Source organism: Anneissia japonica, unplaced genomic scaffold, assembly GCF_011630105.1.
Source record: "Anneissia japonica isolate Jap-2015-1 unplaced genomic scaffold, ASM1163010v1 scaffold287754_len4335492_cov202, whole genome shotgun sequence".
NCBI lineage: Eukaryota > Metazoa > Echinodermata > Crinoidea > Comatulida > Comatulidae > Anneissia > Anneissia japonica.
This window is the reverse complement of record NW_022705543.1, coordinates 1,196,051-1,211,435: the sequence shown is the minus strand read 5'-3', so window position 1 is coordinate 1,211,435 and position 15,385 is coordinate 1,196,051. Positions and strand designations below refer to the sequence as shown.

At 35.7% G+C, this 15,385-nt stretch overlaps 1 protein-coding gene and 1 long non-coding RNA gene across 2 annotated transcripts in view; one reads left to right on the top strand and one right to left on the bottom strand.

Annotated features, from left to right (window-relative positions):
• Positions 1-9,535, bottom strand: part of LOC117105845 — a 16,263-nt gene extending 6,728 nt beyond the window's left edge. The window contains exons 1-8 of the mRNA XM_033247153.1: positions 9,518-9,535; positions 5,156-5,256; positions 4,540-4,706; positions 4,023-4,230; positions 3,461-3,629; positions 2,892-3,169; positions 1,186-1,269; positions 579-761 (exon numbers count right to left, since the gene is read on the bottom strand). Coding sequence (XP_033103044.1) covers positions 579-761; positions 1,186-1,269; positions 2,892-3,169; positions 3,461-3,629; positions 4,023-4,230; positions 4,540-4,706; positions 5,156-5,254 — 1,188 coding nt within the window. The 5' untranslated portion in view covers positions 5,255-5,256; positions 9,518-9,535. The remainder of the gene's footprint in view (positions 1-578; positions 762-1,185; positions 1,270-2,891; positions 3,170-3,460; positions 3,630-4,022; positions 4,231-4,539; positions 4,707-5,155; positions 5,257-9,517) is intronic.
• A 1,784-nt stretch (positions 9,536-11,319) lies between these two features.
• On the top strand, positions 11,320-14,978 carry LOC117105752. The gene is made up of 4 exons (XR_004444940.1): positions 11,320-11,498; positions 12,366-12,426; positions 13,511-13,669; positions 14,117-14,978. It is a non-coding gene; the product is annotated as an uncharacterized LOC117105752 (long non-coding RNA).
• The last annotated feature ends 407 nt before the right edge of the window (positions 14,979-15,385 follow it).

The window sequence follows — 15,385 nt, the reverse complement described above, 5'->3', positions numbered from 1 at the left end:
GCCTACGGTCGTCGGCCGACACGATTCCATAAAGACTGCAATGACACAACACACGCAAAAGATCGTATTTAACGATGATAGGTTTAGACTGTCACTGGTAATCAGCAGACAGCATCGCATTATCTAGCGCTCACAGGGAGCGAAGTTGGATTCATTGAACGATTTTCATACAACTGTTGTACCTGTCTCTTATACACATCTAGATGTGTATAAGAGACAGTTCTAGCACTGAGTGCCTCAAGTTTCTCTGTTCCAGGATTACTTTTGGGTAGAATTCTAATATATATGAGGCTTGCCATCGCATAACCATCATCAGTGAACAAAAAAAAAAATGAAAGCGATTTTTTAATATATTTTTATTCTCCTCATTATAAGCTTTAAAATGATGGGATATTTACTGGAAACAACTTACTATTGTCAAAGTTAGGAGCAAAAGTAATTATGGCTTCTCCGTACAAAAGCATACAATACTGCCCCATTCTTCTCAGTTCAACATATAGTGATAGTACGCTGGTTTTTGGATGACAGGCCTCATATTCACTTTATGCGCTATAAAAATTTCAATGAAGGCTACATACACACGCATACATCGAAAGTACTAAGCATGTAAGAGCCACACTTTCGCTAAAATTCATACTTACTCCCACTCCCATAATATACACCCTGTCGCCTCCGGACACCAAACAACGATAATCAAACACACTTTGAATTGTAGAGAGGTTGGAATGATCAAGCGGAGGCACATGCTCATGTAAGTCATACTGGGTGAGAGAAGAACAGATAAATAAAAATGTCAAATTGTCAAAACATATGTTTAAACAATTACGGTGAATATGATTATATATATCCCAATTTTTATATGATGTTTTTACATAACTGTTAAATTAAAATGCGTATGGCAACGCTCTCTATAGTAAAGCATCTAAAGCTTGCTTTCTATAGAATCGCTCACCCTATGTAAACCAGGCTGAATTTGTTTACACAGACATTTAACAAAGACAAGTGCAATTTAAATGGCTGATGGAAGTTACAGGTTTTTCTTTTACCTTTACCTTTCCAATATGAAAATACTTTCGACAATATGAATACTTTACTCTAATAAATACAGTATATAAAAAAGTTTTCTTTACACTGTGAAAGAGGATTGTATTCTTAGGTGGTTCAAAATAAATGATTTATACTTACAATACTAGAACTATCTTTGCTTAAACTCTCAAACTTTGTCATAGGATCAGGAATCTTGGGACACGACCTTGTCCTGTCTGGTACCTTAAAACAAGAGAGCTCTTATTCAATACGGTATATATCACAATCATATCAATGGCTGTATTCGACTGGTCGTTTTTCGTTAAACCACGCCCACCTGCGCCAGTGGTAAAATCCTACTTAACGAAGACGACCAGTCGAATAGAAAACTTGTAAATACTTGACAAAACAAATTGACTGCATAGTTAATACGCAATATACGCTGCTTAATCAAGATTGCTTGACTTGTGGGCAGTATGGGTTTTCCGTAAAAAAATGTTTTTCATCCAGTTTTTGAATTCTGTTAGCCTACAATTATTTTTTGACTTCATGTGGGTAAATATTATAATTTTTATTTTCTGAAATTTAATCTAAATTATATTAACGCAAATGTTGTTGCTAAACTGACCAATCGGCCATGTTTGTTCTGGTCACGTGGATAACTTAATGCTGATTATCCCACTCTGGTTACATTAATTTACGTTGTCAACAAAGTCTATTTTACAAACCAGTCGAATGAAAATAATACAAAAAAACCAGTTGAATAAGCACATTTACTCAATCTGTCCAATTGGAATGTCAAATTACTGTAAATCCTTGTATAAGCGGCGCAGGGCTTATAATATTTTTTTAGGCTTCAGTGCTGCGCTTATTCAAGAGCGGCACTTATTAAAATAATACTAGCGTGGTTCTTTCCATGCATGTTACCTATCTCGCATATTCCTGTAGTTATAAATAGGGGAACCTGTATTAGGAAATTTTATACCAAAAAATGGGAAACAAATTTGAAATATATGTATTCATTTTTTTAGTTCAACATGTTGTGATGAGAGGTTCTGGCCAATCCGTTGGGTAATTAATCTCCTATTCTGCGTGGATATTGGCCCTTATTTTCTGAAATGTGTGGATGGATTTCTGGGCCAAATTCTTGTGCGAAGGATATATTCTCCGTGCAGGCCTTACTATACCAGGGGTGCCAAGTCTCCTGAAACTCGCGGCAGTCTCCCGGAAATCGGGATGACCTTCCGCACTCCCGCAAAACAAGCAAGATTCTCCCAGAAATTACCCATCTTCCGCAAATTCATAATATTTACAGTTTTAAATATTTTATTATCAATTGTTTCATGGAAGTCACTGCCGATGGATCACTGTGTGTAGTAATATATAAAATTTAACAAAAAGAGTGTCATTTGTGGCAATCTAGAGATACTATAATCATGGTGGGGCTCAGGAGGTAGGCCTACCCATCATCTGTAAAAGTCCCCCACCCCCTTATTTCAAATTCCTGGATCAGCCACAGTAGATCTCCCAGAATTGACTTCTTTCAACTTGGGACCTTTGCTATACAGTGTTGCACTTCAGCTATATAGTATAACCAGTGGCGGCTCTAAGTACAGAGAGAGCAGAAAACGATTCCATTAATCTGAGGTTGATAAAAAATCATTTCACAAATCCGATATCCAAATGTATCTGATTTTTACCTCTACCAAGGAGGTTAAATGTATTCCCCTATCTGTCTGTTGTCTCTTTGCCAGCAGTATTATGTAAAAACTAAGGAATGGTTCATCATAAAAATTTAGTGCAATGCTGCATAATATATAATTATATGAATAAATTTATTATCAGAGGCAAACTCACACACTCACTAGACACCAGATCTGTTGAAACATCATTTCCAAAAGAGAATCATCACCCACAAGATGGCTCGTCAACTGATCTTTCAGTACAGTTGCCAATACACCTTGGCAAATGAACAGCTTGGACAGTGGGGGAAGATGGTGAAACTCAATAACTGTTGACTTTTCTGTCTTAATACAAAGCTCATCGGCAATTTTTTTTGCAGGCAACTCTTGATCCGCCAGTAGTAGCATGTTCTGAATAAGTATCATACCGGCTGCATTTTGACAATCGGCAAAAAATAGAACTAAAAAAAGAACATCTTATAACTCACAAAAATAACATACATCTTTAGTGAGAATATCAAAGGCAGGGTTGTAGTTGTAGCAATCTAAGGCTGGGTGGTAGACATCTTAAAGGTAGGTGGGTGATAACGTTGGTAAAGTCTAAACAATAAGAGTGTACTCTTTACTCAACACTTCTTATAATGAAGCTTAGTTATGTGCACAATTACTATTACCAACTTGAAATGGGCATACACTTGGTGTAGGATGACAGTAAAATGAATTAAATATGTTAAAATAATGAGGTTAATTACCATCTTTTAAAATATGACAGACATCATTTCTTATGTTTTGGATGCGGCTCCTCATCTTGCTGTCGATGTTGGTTACTTCATCATGTAACTCTGAATAACATTTACGGACTAAAACTCTTGCGGTCTTCACTCTCTCTAGAGCGCACTTGCACAAATGCACACCAGCCCTCTATAGTTTTTTATTTAATGTTAAAAATTCGATGACTAAAAACTACAAATTTGCATTTTCTTTTTATGAGAGAAACATATATTCTTTTATAAATCAATAAAATATGTTTATGTTAGCTTATGCATCAACCTAAATTGAAAATTAGTATTTTTTCTGATACTATCTCAATTACAAATCATAGGATCGTCAATTACAAATCATTTTTTTTTTCGCCTACAGTACAGAATAAATAACAATTAGGCGGTTCAATCTCCATTGGACGTTTAGAGTCGTCCCGCTGTAGTAACTGTCTGTAGTGCGACTCGTACGTGCGACGGCCCTTTAAATAATAAAATTTGACAGTCTGGACAGACCTTTTATTCCTTAAGTAGTTTTCTTGGATTATTAGTCTACTGCTTGTAAAATTTTACCTGGATGAAGAGTTGCCTTCAGAGCGGCTTCTCCAAGACTGAAGTTCTCCATCAATGACTGCAAAGTATCTATCCTGACTCTGCATGATGATTGGTCACTTTGGTCACAGGAGGCAATGTGATTGGTCAAGGCAGTCTGCAATGACTTTATAATGCATCCATGCAAAGTATCTGGTAGGCTTTGAAGCACACTGAAACAGGATAAATTTAACAATATTTAATGCACCTTTCTGGAGTGTTAATCAAACTTAAAAACTGACCAATCAGAACTGAGCCAGGAACATGTCTAACAAATAAATTTGACCACGTGTCAGGGAGTTTGGACCACCTTGTCAGGGACCTTAGCCTCCTCGACAAGAAAGTTCTGACACCAGCACTGCGATCTTAAAACCAGATGACATGATATTCATCTATTCGTTAAGTAAAGAGATAAATCTAAAAAAGATTCTCATGGTATTGCTAAAATTTGATAACAATTTTTATATGATATGAAAATTCCCCAAAAACAAGAACTGCCTCGATCCAGCCTTCTGTACCTAACAATGGTCCTACGAAGCACACAGCGAGCTTGTGCATTAACATGAATGTCTGCGAGAATGCCAATCAAATCTTCCAAGTGCGATTCTTCAAATCCCGGACAAACCAGCTTTCTTAATCCAGAGCCAAACTGAAAATATAATTTAGATAACATATAGTTAGGATCATTCACAATCAAATTTAGTGAATTACCCAAGTTTTATTTATTATTATTTAATAACTTTTAGGTGAGTATTTCAATGTCTTTTTAACTAAATGAACCTGAGGTTCGTACAAGTGGTCTGGCGAGCAGAGTGGCTGCATAGTGAGGCAGGGGTACCACTATCTACAACCTTAACATTGAGCATTGGCTGGTTCAAACCGCTCTTCAGGGTTCTGTTGATAAAACCAAGTCTTGGATACGGGCTTCAAAATGGTTGGGGCTGAGGTAATAAATTGTATGTCTATTACACTCTAGTCTAGATAGTCGGTTATGGCACTCTCAGGTTGAAATTTAAATGCAATTTTCTTTTCTTTTTTCCAAATTGTTTTTTAATTCTCAAAAATTGAATCTGCCAATGTGATAGAGAATCACTGTACCTTCTTTAAGAGAGAGACTTGTTGCAACTCATTCTCCTCTTGCAAGAACTCTTTGAAAGATTGCCAGTTGATACATGATAATGGAGAATCTTCATTCATAACTAGAACAAACAAAAAAGTATGATTCCATTCTAGCCTGGGCATTGCAAAATAATCAATTAATGAAAAATAAATGGCAAAGTAAGTTATTTAAGATCTTAGCAACCAATTTATGGTGTACTGTAGTCTTAGCCAATTATACACTAGAGTACATTCCTAGTCTGTGCTTTCCGTAAAGTTCAGTGGATGTAATATTTCTATTCAGCAACCCACTTTTCAAAATCCTGGATACGTCACTGCATTAACCACGTTCTTTACCATTTAACATCCGTGTATTTAGGATGGATGAAGCCAGTTAATCTGTTCGCCCCTGTAACATTCCATTCAGGGCTGTTTCACTCTATCGGAGAAAATCATTTTGCTTAGCGAAACTTATACTTTGAGAAAATCATTTTGCTTAATGAAACATATACTTTGAGATACGGTAATCATTTTGTTTAGTAAAACCTATAAGTTCATAGATATATTTTTAAAAATTTCTGCAATCTTGATTTATAAATAAATAAAAACTCTCCCTTAGACGAAAAATATAACTCCACTAAAGTTCATAATAATACAATACATTTGCTAGTTTTAGCATAATTCAGCTAACATACCAACGGTGGTGAATACGTAAGATATTGATGGAGGTAATTAATTGACTGCTTGTGGAAAAAGGCTAATGCATTTAACGAAGTATTAGGGTTTAACAGGTTATCCTGTTTACTGAATCCTGACTCAATATCTGGTTGTTTATCGTAGATGTGTACACATTAATTATATATATTAACAGTGATTATTTATTCTTTTGATACTGCAGGCACTTTGTGTACTGATTTTCACAGTGAAGCAGTTAAAAATCAAACCATCAAAATAGGAAAAAAGATAAAACAACATAGAAAATGAAGAGTAATGTGATGTGGTTCAATTTATAGAGCGCTTGAGATGTTGACTAGCTCATACAATAACTTGCTACTCCCCTAAGGGTCTCTTCTTGTCTGAGGTAACTGGTAAACCGGTACCAGCTATCTCTTGTCTGTTCACGAGTCATAGTCAAAATGAAAATTCCATGTGATACAGTATTCCAAATACCTACTAAAACTTTATACAACATTTCAACCCTCTACTTAAAAATAGGCAAGCATTTTTCAAGCCATTAAATATAATTCAGGTACAAAATATAACTTAAAAAAAAAAGAAAAAGAATACCTAAAGGCAACGGAACTAGAGTGAGGTGAAATGCATAAAAAAGAGCATGGCGCACATATTAGACTGAAGTGGAAATGACGGGATAGACAAAACAAAGCTGATTTATACGAGACGAGATGTATAGTAAAACCAGTGAGAGCCACCTGGCTTGCTGTAATGAATGTGGGTGCGGAACATTGAAAATTAATGTGTTGTATGGGGCAATGGCGTAACGCCTATGCAATCTCATGAGGTGGTCTGCAGGGCCCCAACCGCAAGGGGCCCAACCAATATGCTCCTCGAACCAACTCCTCTCCAACCAAAATGGGTTTTGTTGATACATAATGAGTCTCTGACATCGACTGTAGGACATATACTGTATCATATTATATCCAGTGTGAAAGATTAATGGGTACTCTGCCCGCCTGGGGCCAACCTAATCTGTCAATAAAAAAAAAATGGTGGTAAAAAGAAAATTATATTCACAATTTTGAAGTCTGAGTGCCACTTCCCACCACCCTGAGGTGCCACAACTAAAAATTTCATTACCTCAGCCCAAACCACTGTAGTGCTGAGGTGGTAGACCCTCCATCTCTGAAAGTTCCTCCATGGTCCCCTTCTATTTAAAATTCCTGGATGCCCCACTGATCATTTATTCATTGTTAAAAATGTTTAGAACAACATGACAAACATGATTAAAAAACAAGCACATCTACGATGAAATTAGCGAATGAAACCCAAAAAGGACCAAGCGGACGTGGGGTCTGAACCAAGGTAAATCATTAGGCCCCTATAAAATTCTGAGTCGGAAAAACATTGCCATAAATATAGATTAACATGAATTGCCAACTGGAGGGATGGATCCTATTTTACTACATAAGATAAGCCCCTATACTAGGCTTATATGTGGTAAATTTAATCTTTTTCGCATTCGTGTGGACGTGGTCCGTGTAGAATTTGGTATAATTAGTGTAGCTGGTAGCCGATCATTTCGGTCGCGCTTCGTTTCAGTCGCGCTTCGTTTCGGTCGCGCTTCGTTTCAGTCGCGCCTCATTTCGGTCGCGGTTTATTTCAAACGAATATGTGGAGCGCCGAAGGAGTTGCGAAAACGCAAAATTTAATATGCCTAGGCCCTATATATTATTATAATTAGTTCGTCAATCGGTTTATCATAGGCCTAAGTATTTTTTTATTTCTGTTTTGCTATCTTTCTACTAACAACATTTTATCTTTCTTTCATATTCTCTTTTTTCCATTTATGGTGACATATTCATAATGGAACTTGTATGTGCTTCATGCTATTCATTTTGTTGCATTTTCATATACTATACTCTAATAATCATGGTCAATAAAATGTATCTTTTATTTTAATTGAATTGAATGTTGTTACCATCTGAAATCTATTTCATAATTTAGTTAAAACAATAATCATTACAATATTTAATCCAATCTTTTTATACAATAAATTTATTTATTTTTCTTGCAGCTTCCAGAGTTTGGATAAAACATACCATACCAAGAGAATTGAGGGAAACACAATTAAAAAAAATAAACGAATAATACACACATTATCTTCACTTGAAATCTTTAATTTTCTTCGATGCCCCTGCGCAGTTCATAAATATGAAAATATATATATATATATATATCACCGTGACCATGGAAAATGACATCACCGTGACCATGGAAAATGGTGAACTTAAAACTGATCTCTTCCGTAAACCCATGGATAAGCATATGTACCTGCTCCCTAGCAGCTGTCACCCCCCGCACTGTACAAAAAACATTCCGTACAGCCAAGCGTTGCACATGAGACGCATTTGTTCTTCGGATTTAGATTTTTAGAATCGAACAGAAGAACTATCCGGACATCTCCGGAATAGAAATTACCATCGAGGACCCATTGAAAATGCTATAAAAAAAGATCAATATATATATCGCAACAAACAATTAAAAAAAAAACGTTATCTCAAACCAAGTGATACAGTAATATAGTAACAACAATAACTTTAATACTAATAAAAATAATTGTTAATAAACTAATGTTAAAGTAATTTAAATAACGAGTTGGCAGGTTTTTTCTTATAAAAAGTTTGATTTTTATAAATAATATATCAAAAAAGAATACTGTACCATACTACGAGAAATACCAAAATTTTAGTATTCATTTTTTTACTGTATTTGTTATGTAGTAGGAAGCGTAGGATCGATAACAAAACGAAAATATAACCGTCCGATAAAAGAGTAACATTGTACTAGAAATGCAACAAACTAGAAAATAACTTATAAATACCATAATATTAATTGAAATTTAGTTTAGTAATAATAGTACTCATTTTATTTGCTTTTAAGTACTGTAGCCTATGTTGTTACTTAGTAGTAGAAACACAACAGAACATAAATTTTAAAAAGTATGAAAAACAGATTGACGAACTTACAATGATAATTAGGCCTAGTTATATTAAATTTGGCGTTTTCGCAACTCCATTGGCGCTCCATATATTTGTTGAAAACAAACCGCGACCGAAACGAAGCGCGACCGAAATGATCGGGTATTCGTGTAGCCTATCTAGGCCTAAGAGCCAGGCCTAGTTTAGTATATAGTATAGGGCCGTACAGCAACGTAAGGCCTAGCTAGTTAGGCCCTATTATTATACCCACTTCCTTTAATATATCGTCATCAACATGCATCCTTTTCATTTACATCCACATAACAATAACTTGACTGGATCCTGCTAGGCCACATTACGCCTACCTATGTCTGGTCTCGTGCCAATCTCGGCCACTTTTTAGATAGGCCTAGCCGGGTGCAGGCCAAGTTGACTTGTGGCCGAGTTGACTGTTCTGTAGCCGAACTTTTTGTGGCCGAGTTGACTTGTGGCCGAGTTGGATCGAATTCGTGTGTGTCCCTCCCCTCAGTACCGTTTGATTATAAATCGACGGTAAATCAACTGATAGCTAGGCCTAGGCCTAGGCCTAGGCTATATCATGTAGGCCTAGGCCTAGCCTAGGCCTAGCTAGGCCTAGGCTATAAATAACTTGTGTCCCACTTCATTTCCCACGAACTTAACTTGTAACGTCCGAGAGTGTGCCTACCTCCTCTAAAACCAAAAATCGTACGTATAGCGCCGCTTGCTAAAACTATTAGCCTGGGTTCCAGGCTAATTTTAGTTTACTCACTCTTTATTGCACTTAGTGCGCGCCATGGGTACCTAATTTAATTGGCGTCCCATACTCGATTTCTTTTTATCGAATTATTATTCCGCCTTTAAATTAACTTTCACGTTGGTGGCGCTGTCCAGAATGAGAAAAATAATAAAAACTAAGTCGATTGTCTACACGCTACACTGCTTCGACTTCAGCCTCGTTCTCATTATTCCACAACTATTCTCAATTGGATTCATTGGAGCTCCGCCCATTTGTCATGTTTTAATCCAATAAGCTTCATCCTCCTTCTCACTTGCATATTAAGCCACGCCCATTTGTATACTACATGAAAATAACACGAACTAAGGCAAAATTCATAATTTCTGCTGAACTCTCCAAACTTCCACTTTACCAACCATTCAGCTCCGCCCGTTAGGGTTGTGGTATGTAACGTGTCGGAATTATTACTTTCTGCTGAACAGTCCAAACTTCCACTTTACCATTGTTCATCCCCCTTCAGGACTACTCGGGTAAGTATCTCATCTTTTATCTCATTCGTTTGAGACCATGAAGACCATAGTCTACATAAAGCTACCAGTTCATTCGGTTAACAAATCGAGTTCAGTAGTGCATTTCAAATCATCTGACTTTCAGATGTCGGGACAAATCGAGTGCAGGAGTGCATTTCAAATCATCTGACTTTCAAATGCGGTGAACCTATTCCCTCTCCCCTCCGGTAGCTCCATAAATTCACCGAAACGGAGTCCGAATTAAAGAGCGTGTCCCCACAAATTTCGTCAGGGGCCAAAATCGGTCCATCGGATCGATTTCGGCTTTAAAATTACCTGCCAAATGTAGTCCACATAAGCCAAATCGGTACTGCCAAATGTAATCCACAGGCAGTCGGTCCTACGCCTATTTAGTAGTTAACTTGTATTTTTATAACGTTGTTCATTTATTTCATCAAATGATAGATAGGCCTAAATATCTGATCTCCCATTTAATATGTTTTCATTCATTACGTGTGAAAACATAGGTAAAATCAGACAACAGTTAAATGGTGAAATTAATTAAAGCTTCACGCCAAGTAGCCTAACCCCTATGGTGTAAAAGTACGAAAAGACGTAGTTTATTTTTTTGTTTTGGTTCTGTGTGGATATGAAACGGTTTCTAGAAATCCAAAATCTTGTCATCATTGTTTAGAAAGTCATTGAAAAAACTCACCCAATACTTAACACCCAATATTAAACGTATTGGACAATACCTTACCCCCAAAAATTCCCCCCGAAAGTCACTGAAAATCTTTTTGTGACGTCACAAAAAGATAAATTTATACTGCGAGGATAGGGAATGTGGAGGTTATTTGCCAATTTACACAATACAGTGATGGTAATAGCTAATCCGCTTTACATTTTTGTTCCTGGATATGTATTTCATCGTAAATGATTAAAATTTGGCTATATATTTCTCAAATTATTTTTTAAAGTTTAATGTTGTTTTTCCTCCTCTCACCTACACACGGGACGGATGTAATTACACGCATGCGTGAAATTTTGTGAAATCCACACATAGAGATTTAATAATGTTTAATAGCTCTATGAATCCACAATGCACAAGTTTTTAGCTGTAGCCATTTTGTTCTCGCGGATTTTATAGTGTTCATCACAATTCCAATTATTATTAATATCAATTGACCGATCTTATGGCAAGTGACAATCAGTCATCATTATCCGATGAAGAAAAAGCTGCGGAGCCTCGTAGGCTTATTACAAATTTTGGCCAAATTATGGCATTTATTCGCGACGATGAACCAAGCAAGCAAGGCCCGTCGCTGTTGCTGATGGATGATGATGCTACAGTGTCAGTAGGCTTGGTGAACTTATTCGCCTAGGTTTACCGGGAAATATAAACGTGCGGCAAGACGGGAATGGTAATTTTATTCATATCATATGTTTTTTGAACATATTATACTGGTTGTTTGACATCCCGTAGCAGATTTATTATATATTATGTCAAAGCAAAGGCTAGACCAGTCCTAGCTAGGCCTAGAGAGGGTAGAGCGCCGTACGGCTAGGAGTCTGGGGTCTACCTCCTAGGCTAGGCCTGTTTTATAGCCTAGTCTAGCGAGGTCTATATGCCTAGGATGATTTTTTCGGAAAAACCAGCGTGGAAATTAGCCCTTATTTTTCCAATTGCGCGGACGGTTTTTATGGCATTTTTTTTTGTTTGGGTGGAGGCTTCTAACTAGGCCTAGCCAATTCATAGTCTGGGGTCTACCTCCTAGGCTAGGCCTGTTTTATAGCCTAGTCTAGCGAGGTCTATATGCCTAGGATAGCCCTTCTTTGCCTATCTAGGCTAGGTCATCTTTGGCTAGGCCTATACTGTAGGGAGGGTTAGGGTGGTACTAAAATAATACTAATAGACTAATGCCTATTGCCATGTTTGGCCTATTTTAGCCTAGTTAGTTGGTGGGTGCCTAGTTAGTTGGTGGGTGTATACCCAGGGGAATTCCATTTCAACCAAATAAAAAAAAAATATCCTTTTAAATCTGACATCAGCGTGCCCTATTTAAAGTTGTATGGATAGAAAACCAAACAGAATATTTTAACATTGCATGCATAATTTAAAGCGTATCTTTGATATTTTTTTTCTGAAAGTATTTGTAGACTACAAGTCAACTGAGCCATTAAAATCATACCCTGGGCTTCTATTTGGGGAAATAGAACCTGTCTGAGTTATGATAATTGGGCCTAGTCCTTCTATTATGTTCTATAAAATGCATTTCTGTTATTTTCAGGTGTACTTGTGGAAACTGCATCGTGGAAGAGATGTGGGGAAATCGTTCCTGTTGTCAAGAAGTAAGAACCATTTGATTTTTCCCGGTTTAATTTAATTAATTTGTTTATGTTAAAGATCAAGTTTAATTTTTATACTTATGTTTTAATTGTATGTACTGAGGGTCCCAATTGATCAGCTCAGGCTGGATGGACCACCCTCACAAAATATTGTTGAAATGAAAATTAAAAAAAAATTAAAATACAAATTAAGGCCATGTAAAATAAAATAATTGGTTAGCATCCCCTCCCAACCATCAGAGAGGCCACTGACTTGAATGATTTATTTTTTTTTATACAAAACTCCATTAAATATATACAGTAGGTCTATTTACAACCCATCCGCACGTTAGCCAGATCACTTGCAGTCCTATGCTCTACTGTTGTTCTATACTATTGTAGCCACATGGCATCCATGATGCCTGTTGTGTTGGAGTAAATTGTGCATTATTATTTAGAGAAATTGCATTATGACTGTTATTCATAGGCAAAGTTTCTGCTTGGTTTAGATGAATTACATAATTTCTTGTATGCAATTTTGGTCTCATAGTTTTCCTTGTGACACTATTTTTTCATGTTTGATGTGAGAAAAAAAAAATTCTTCCTCCCTACCATGAAAATAAGCTTTGAAGCAGAATTCTTGTCCTCATGTTATCTAAAACTTCATAACAGAGGGTCGTACCACCTTATTTTTTTCTTGAAAATGTTCTCAAATGACTATTCTACACCACTATATGATTGAAAAAAAAAATTGAAAAATGTTTTTGACCTCGGAAATCAAAATGGAAAAAGAAAACCCTATCTAGGTAGTGTATTAAAATAGGCCTAAGCATTACAGTGCAGTAGCATAGTACTTTCGTATTGTTACTGTTCCAGGTGTCAATAATATGAGATTTCTCTTATTATAAAGTACAAGTATTAATAAGTGTAGTATAAATCATGTTTTTAACACAGGAAACTCTCATATGGTAAATAAAGCAATGCTAGTCTAGAGTACTACTAGTACTACTGCACTGTGGAAAAGGCGTGTATTACATTACCTCTGTTGTATTGCAGATTAAATATTTTTAAAGTTTTCATGAATTCATGTTCCATCTTTTTTTAACAGATTGAAAAGGTTATGCAAAAAAACAATGAAGAGCCATACCACAATGGGTGCATTACCACACATCCTTGGTTTGAACCAGCCATCTTAAATCCTGCAAAACTACAAATTGCATATTGTTTCACAATACCAGTAGCCTGTGACCGAAGGGGGAGTCGAAAGGTAAAGAATACATAGATGAATTATTTTTGTACTTCTCTACTCAAACATATAAGTATTTCCCTGTTTGCAATTTCTGCAGGTATTATTCTCCCGAAGACGACTGAAGCAACTCAATCAAAACGTTGAGAGTTTCTTAACTACAAGAGTTCTTTTCAAAACTGCCTATGTGGTGTACCGCAAACATCAACATATATTTTTGTTCTATTAGGCATACATTAGTTAATATTTTGGGTGGTACCTTACTTTTTCGTCGTTTGTGCACTTACATGCAAGTCTTGCAAAATACCCCACTGCTTACAAGTGGAATTGACCAATAAAATATTTTATTAAATCTGATTACTATTTATGAGGTGTAGTTATGCTTTAATTCCTGTTTTCTCTTCCCCTCACACACAAAAAAAATCTATATTAATATTGCTTCACAATTTTTTCCCTTTTTTTTTCCAGGCGTTACAGGTATATAGCCGATCGGCAATTTGTATGTTGGTGCTGGGGTTATCTTGGCAAAGACAGGCGAGTGCTGATGTCGTGTAATGAAGTCCATACATGAGGCATTTCCTGAACCCAGTGCCAACTACACAGGGTTTAAATATCCTCCCCAGACCTCCTTTAACCAGAGGCTCCTCATGCTGTAGCTATGTTAATGTATTGCCAGTATGAATTACTATGTCTGTGTTAAATTAATTTTATCTATTAAAATTGTATATTTTAACAATAATTTATTTTTGGTTAATTACAATGCAATTCAACTATATAATATAGAATGCCCTGAAATTGAGGTGTTTTCTGTTCATAAATAGGCTTATACAATCTGCATATCATTCACTATTGTTATAAAATAGACTATGTAAAGCATAATTCCAATAGCTTATGAATTACAGAGCAAACAATACAGTGTAAGATGTAAAATTGTATGATTCAATTTTCCTGACGATACTAGGCACCTATTTATTAACAAAATTAAGGCATTACACTATACCAGGTTTTGTGTGCTTCGTAATAGCATATTTATTTTAGTAATACGGTATGTCCAACAACCTTAAAAACAATATGCATTTCTTTTTTTTTTCTTTTTTTTAAATCTAAATAGTATTACTACTGTACTATATACTGTATAATTGCAATTCAATTAAAATCATTTACAATTTGATTAATGAAATACTTGTTTGATTACTATTGCAGTATCCATGCTACAAGAGACTCTCATGATATGCCTATATTATTTAACACTGACGAACTCTTATTATTTTTTCACAAAATGGGACAACCTTTAATAAGTACTGAAACAAAGTGAAGACACTTTCCACTAATTTACAGTTATGATTGCAATATTCATGCTAAAGCATGCTTTATTTTATCATTAAATGTAAAGATTAGTACATGTAATAATAAATATAATTGTTATCCAATTTAATTTGTTTAAAAAATGATTAATGGTAATTGCTTGCTTATTGCAATAACAGTATTATCATTTCAAAAAACCCTTATATATGAATTATCTTAGTAAATAACATAATTGGTTATATAAAATTATTTTCCATGATTTTTTTCTACACAAATTCAACACATCAGAATGCAATTTAGTCACCAGAAACTATCTTTTGTTCTCTTTCAAAAAAAGATATAGAAACATTTAATAAGTGGGTAGAATTTGTTAATACAACGTGGAAGATGTAGTTTGGAAACATGTCACAAGACATGTAGTAGGTCTTTTAC